Here is a 6,350-nt window from a genome sequence, read left to right as displayed (position 1 = left end):
GTAAGCCGATGTCCTTTCATCCTCACTGTTCTCCAATGCCGACAAACGCGTCCTGGTTTTATTTGTATGCTCGGAGCAGACAGAGAACTGTTGGATCTGATGAACAGCCTGACACTCTCGTGGAATTAATTGACTCCCACCATCACCAATCATCATGATGCTCTCTTTGGGAGATTACCGTTTCGATTCTGACTGCAACACGCAGCTCAGTACTGCCCGTGCTCAGACATCAATCTCACCGGCCGGCCAATGGGAGCGGACGTGCCACTTGTCAGCATGAGCCCGATTTCAATTAGCGTGAAGACAGCAAACAGTCGACTACAACAGACATTTCAGTCTTTTATTGTTTCAAGAGAACATGTTCAACTCAGAAATCAAACTTGAACATCAAAACTAAATAAAACCAATAATAACAACAACAATTTTAGATGCACATTTACTTCCACAGATGACAATTCCTCGGCTTGTGACACTGCACAGCAATCACACTTTCGGAGCTGCTGGGAATGACAATAACCCGGACTTCCTGGGAAAATAAAACAAGAATACAGGACATGTCATTAGCTTCAAGAAAAGCATCCTGTAGCCGGCTTGAAAGGAAAAGCCCACCCTTGCCTTGAATGGTCTCCTATCAAAACCAGACGAGTGTTTTAAACCACATTCATCTTCATTTCTCTTTTGAGGAAGTGGCCAAACTACAGATTCATTCACTTCAATTCCGGGCGCTTTGCTGCTGATACGGTGGCCATTGAGGTTCAGTGAATAAAACTTTGAATCTGCTACCATTTTAAAAAATAAGCTCCATCGTTTTCAATTCAAAGTCGCCGGACACAATTGAGGACAAGGGCTGTCTTTTCCTTCCAAGTACTGTACAAATGTAATGTCTAGTAATGCATATCACAAGGGAATGTTATACGGATAAATCGTGGATAGGTTTGTCATCTGAACGTGCTTTGAAGATATTTCTCTGCACATAATATAGAGATGTTCCCAAAGAGAAATTAAAAAGGGTTTTTAACATTTTAGTTGATAAAAAAGCAATGTTTTATAACTAACGAGTCTCTCTGGCTTGCCTGCTGAACTTTGAAAACCTGATTAGCAAAGTCCTTTTATTCACTGTATTTTCATGCATTTCTAACCAGTGCTTTTCATACTCTTTTTCTAAGGATCTATTCTGACACGCCTATAATAAATGTAATGAATATAAACCCCCTCACAGTGATCCTCTGCAAGGTGAGGGAGCAAATGGGATCTGAACTGCTCCTTCCAAAGGCCACGAGTTTAAATCTATCATTCATGAGTCCATTACTCTACACATCCATTTAACACCCAATGAGACAAAGAGCTGCAGTTTAATTAAAATCCAATCAGTGGCTGCTGCGATACGCCCCTACATCGTGCGCCCAGCGAGGCGTCTGCGCTCTGAGGAAGGTCAGTGCGACAAACCGGGAACGGGCTCTTCACAGCCACGCACCGGGGCCCCGCCGCCAGGAAGACGCAAGAAAACGAAGCGCCGGTTGTAGCTCGGGTTATGAAGCAGAACCAGAAGTGCGCTGGATAGCGACGGTGTCTGTGAGGGTTCGGGGATCGGAGGCCTACGCCATCATGTAAATGTGACGTTGAGTTTACTGGTTGCACACAGGTGTCAACACCTTTAGTGTCACAATGTCGTTCAGTTGTTTTGGGATTGCAGGCACGTCTGCAGTTAGGTAACCAAAACTGGAGAGCAGCCACGAGGTCTGGTCTACCTCTCCCAGTGACAGCCGGGCAGAACTGGAGAGTGGAGACGACTCAGATTACACCTGGAGGATGCGTGCGTGTGTTTGTTTTTCTTTAACACATTGTATAGATGGCAAAATAGTCGACAGCCACTGAAGTGCTGGTGCCATTTATACAGGAGACCTCTCTGCAAAGCCCTGCAGACTATAAGGACTGGGCCTGCTGGGTTTAAAATGATTTAATTGATTGTGCTTGATAAATAAAGACATAAAAAACGTCAAACACAGCCTATTCTTTTAAACAAGCTTCCATAAACCTCCAATCACACTTTCTTTCCTGCGTATCTTTGCAGAGGCACTTCATGGCTGCAGCCTCTGTGTCTATCCTGCGAGGGGCTGGGATCACGGAGTTGGTACTTACGCCTCTTTCTTAAACGTGTCCAGAGATATCTTGTTAAATTCGGCTCCTTCCGGAGACTCGTCAAAATCCTTTACTCCCAGAGTGTTCAGGGCTGTAGAGTTCAATGATAGTTTACATCTTTAACAAGTGCCATCTACGTTATTAGTAGTATACTAATATATTATATACTTGTGAGAGATGCTAACAACTGATACGAAATGTAATAATAATAACAGTAGTAGTTATAGTATGACCAATGCCTTACCTTCTTTATATTGTGCTAGACTGATGTACCCCTGCTTTGTCGTGTCCAGTATCCCAAACACAGCGTCCAGGTTGGAGTCACTGAAAAGGCAGGGGTGGGTGTGGGTGGACTTGAGCATCTCCAGCTTCGAAACCAGAAACTCACGGGGCCGCTCTGTGCAACGCAAACAGAGGAACAGAAGTCACCAGTCTGATCCCTGCTATCAAACACAGGGGCAGACTGGGACACATGGCAGGAAGAACGACTGAAGGAGAGCTGAAAACTGTGAAAGCCACAGAAGGACAACTTCAACATCAGCAGAGCGTCCTTAGCCGGTCCGAGGGGACAGGGTGGTTTGAAAACAATAATGTGCCACAGCTGTCCTACATATTACATCACCATCCACTTCCTAGGATCTTGCATTGGTTTCTACCCACAACAAACACACCCGCTGTCCTCCATTCCTCCCTCCCACAACCAGCAGGTCATCTTTACATTCACAAAGCATTTGATGAAGGATCCGTCAGAATAAGTGAAGGATGCATCTCCCTACTCGACGCATCGTTCACCAGACTCATTTCAATGCAGACTACAGTACTTCACCATCACATGCAGCAGGTTCAGCTTTTTGCATCCCACCTTTACGGCGCACATACATCTATGTATTAGTACCGGAGACATTATCACTATCTGTTACTAGATTATACAGTCTACCCGAAGTATAACAATGCAAGCATGCATGCACCTGAAGCGCAGCAGTAATAATCGCCCCCCCGCACTGACCGGGCCGGTGGAAGAGCAGCTCGCCGGTCAGCGCGTGCAGCAGTGCGGGGATGCGGTGCTCGCGCAGGTACCGGGCCGCGTGCTGCTCGCGCGGGGTCGCCATGCCGCCGAGTGCGCGAGGGTCCCGGGTCGCCATGGCAGCGGCACTGTGTCGGCGCGTCGCTAGGATACCGCCAGTCACGTGGTGCAGCTCCCCCCCCCACGCACGCACGCACGCACGCGCTCTGACGCTGCTCGGGGACGGGAGCGTCTCGGGCCATGATTGGCTGCTGCGCCCGGTTGCGTCATCGCGTCATCGCGTCGTCTTGATTCAATTCCGAGCTCGTTCGCTGCGAGAGAGACGCGTCAACCTGTCCGTCTCCCAAAGCGTCAGCCTCCCTCACCGCAGCTTCCGGAGCCAGCAGTCTGGCCATGTCATACATGACCCGTGAATCACACACGCCGCACATTTTGGGATTGTAAGGGAAATACATTGAACATGTGTACAGCCACGCAGGCAGCACAGGGGGAGGTGATGTGTTATTGCACCAGGTGGGAGATGACATCCGCAGACACTGCATGTGCAGCCCCTCCAGCACACTGCTGGGACATCCTGTGTGTCGCTGTCAAAGTCTCTGCCAAAGTCTCCATTGGAAGCACCAGCATCAACACCACACAATGCAGCGCACAGCAGGGCTGCTCAACACGGGTTTACCATCAAGAGCTTCAACACTTGATTGATCATTTAATCCTGTAATGCAGATACCAAAAGGATGGTAGCGCTCAGTGCCCACACATCCACATTTTAAACCCAATGTGTGAATTTAGCTGTTTTGTCCCAATACTTTTGGGAGTCCAGAGACAGTCTTACCAGGGGTATTTTGTACAACACAGACCCAATAAATAGTACCTGCCAGCTGTTCACATCGCGTTGAACAGGATCTTAATAAGGTCACCTTGCCGTCAATGATCGCTGCCATCCTTGTGTGCCAGGGTGTTATTGTGAGTATCGGTGACATGGACTATCAAACTGATTCAGTTCTGACCCACTGTCCAAAATATCACTGCGCCCTAGAGGAGCTCTGGTGCCCTTAACAAAAACACCTCTTAATTTATTCTACTATTCACTACTAGAGGAGGAAGGCTTGTCCCATTATGAAGATGTAGTGTGTGTATATACAGATGGGTGACAAATTAAAGGAAAAACCTGAATAAATGAGTGGAAATACATAATGCACTGCATGATACAATTAAGCAATTAACATAATGCTCTGTGCATGTATACAAATGCTGAGCAGGCCCAGCTGACCTCGATTTGTATAATGATGGCAAGAGGAAAGGATCTAAGTGACTTTGAAAGAGGGGTCATTATTGGGGCACGAATGGCAGGAGCTTCAGTCACAAATACGCTCAACTGGCTCGTGTTCTGGACAAGTGGGCAAGTGCATGTGTGGGACTCCAAGAGAACGGGACAGGCCTGACTGCTGGACCCCTACAGTGAGGGGGTCTGGAGGCTCTGTTATGCTGTGGGGGGCATTTTCCTGGCATGGTTTGGGTCCACTTGTCCCCTTAGAGGGACGGGTCACTGCAAATCATGACACAGTTATTCTGAGGGATCACCTTTATCCTATGGTGACACATTTCTATCCTGATGGGAGTGGTCTCTCCAGGATGACAATGCACATCCACAGAGGTCTAGTGGAGTCCATGCCTCGACGGGTCAGGGCTGTTTTGGTGGCAAAAGGGGGACCTACACAATATTAGGCAGGTGGTCATAATGTTATGGCTGATCGGTGTATATATATACACACACACACACATTTTATAAACATTTTATGGGGGGGCGGTGATGTTATAAGGCTATTAGAATTGAATGGTAAGTTTATGCAGCCGTTTGCTAGCACTTGTTTTTGTTTATTTTGCAGATAAAGCTTTACCTGTCACGCGGTTGTCAGTTTTCTTCCCCTGGTTCGATGGCTGGGAAGTCGGCCCCTCCTCCCCACTCTGCAATCACTGTGCTGGGGGGGGTTGTGCCTCTCCTTTTGTTAACACACAGCTCACAATGGGAACGTATGGAGCTCCACAAATCAACATGGCTGGAAAAAAAGACAGAAAAAACTCCTGGTACAAATTCATGGGTTTGGTTTATTCGTTTGTGCATATGCTTTGTACACAGGGGGCAAAGATTCAGTTAACGGTGGACACAAACTCATAATTATCAAATTCACTGCAACAGATCACATTTTTAATTGTAGATAAATGGTCTGAACACCCTCTGTGATGTTTGCATATTCGCAGGGCCTTCACACCGGAGTGAAATCCAGTGAAACCTCGTGGTTCCTTCCCTTCTGGGCCCCCGTAGTCTTGTACCTTTTGAGTTTTTTCGAGGAGTTAACATTGCAGGCCTGGCGTTATCACAGCGGTGAATAGTATCAGAGGAATGCTCCTGGGGAGGGGGGAGTTTTAATCCCTTTACCCTAGCCCTTCCCCCTGAGGGAACGCAACAAAAGGTGGTCACCAGGCCCCCGCTTACACAATCAGCTACAAGGTCACTGCTAATCCATTACCATAAGGACAGAGCGATGCCGTGGAAGTGAACGCCGGCTCTGAATTCAGTGTAAGATGTTGTTTCACAGGAGCTGCAGTGAGTTGTGGAGCGAGGCCAGTCCATTCAGAGACCGGACCGCCTCAGAATAAACCTGGCATGGACTCATCCACTTAGGGCTACATTAATTGCCTCTCCAGACACTTAAGAGCAGCTTAAATTGTCCTAAAAATACAGCGGCGCAGGCGTGTCGGAGTGTCTCGGGATGTTTGGCAGTCGACCACTGGACCACAGACACGTGTCAAAGACTTCAAATCGAAGGGGATCGGTTCTGTCCGTGTCCTGCTTTCGTCCTGGTCCATCGGTGGCACAGGAAATATTAATGGAGATTCCCACATGCAGGTCAGAACAACATGCATGGAAAAAGAATAAACAAAATCTGGGGTTAAGTCCTCTGTAATCAGCCCTGCCAGTGAACACAGTGGAGAAGGATCTGCTGTCTGGGTTCACACACTGGGAAGTTGTCGCCCTCTACTGGACAGCTGGGGCAACAACACTTGGTGAGGGTGGTTTTGATGTATTTTTGTAGCAACTACCAACATGCTGTTTATAAAACCCTTTAAAAAACAATAATCTGGTGATAAAATAGCATGCTTTGGATTAATAGAAACGGCTTAACAG

The 6,350-nt window shown here is 47.5% G+C and overlaps 1 protein-coding gene across 1 annotated transcript; it reads right to left on the bottom strand.

Annotated features, from left to right (window-relative positions):
* Nucleotides 1-326: 326 nt before the first annotated feature.
* efcab10 (EF-hand calcium binding domain 10) lies at nucleotides 327-3,304 on the bottom strand. Its single transcript, XM_066724714.1, has 4 exons — nucleotides 3,146-3,304; nucleotides 2,384-2,536; nucleotides 2,140-2,230; nucleotides 327-526 (listed from the first exon to the last, which is right to left on the bottom strand). The coding sequence occupies exons 1-4, from the start codon at nucleotides 3,279-3,281 to the stop codon at nucleotides 484-486; spliced, it is 423 nt and encodes a 140-aa protein (XP_066580811.1). The 5' UTR covers nucleotides 3,282-3,304; the 3' UTR covers nucleotides 327-483.
* Nucleotides 3,305-6,350: the final 3,046 nt, after the last annotated feature.

This window comes from Amia ocellicauda, chromosome 15 (assembly GCF_036373705.1).
Source record: "Amia ocellicauda isolate fAmiCal2 chromosome 15, fAmiCal2.hap1, whole genome shotgun sequence".
Classification (NCBI taxonomy): Eukaryota; Metazoa; Chordata; class Actinopteri; order Amiiformes; family Amiidae; genus Amia; species Amia ocellicauda.
The sequence above is the reverse complement of the archived record's forward strand: the minus strand, read 5'-3'. Positions and strand labels throughout refer to the sequence as shown.

Bases quoted from the DNA above. Each gene is read 5' to 3' on its own strand.
- efcab10 (XM_066724714.1), bottom strand. From the start codon at position 3,281: ATGGCGACCCGGGACCCTCGCGCACTCGGCGGCATGGCGACCCCGCGC. The intron at 2,537-3,145 runs GTCAGTGCGGGG...TGCGTTGCACAG, and splicing joins GCTGCTCTTCCACCGGCCCG to AGCGGCCCCGTGAGTTTCTG. The intron at 2,231-2,383 runs GTAAGGCATTGG...TGAACTCTACAG, and splicing joins TCTAGCACAATATAAAGAAG to CCCTGAACACTCTGGGAGTA.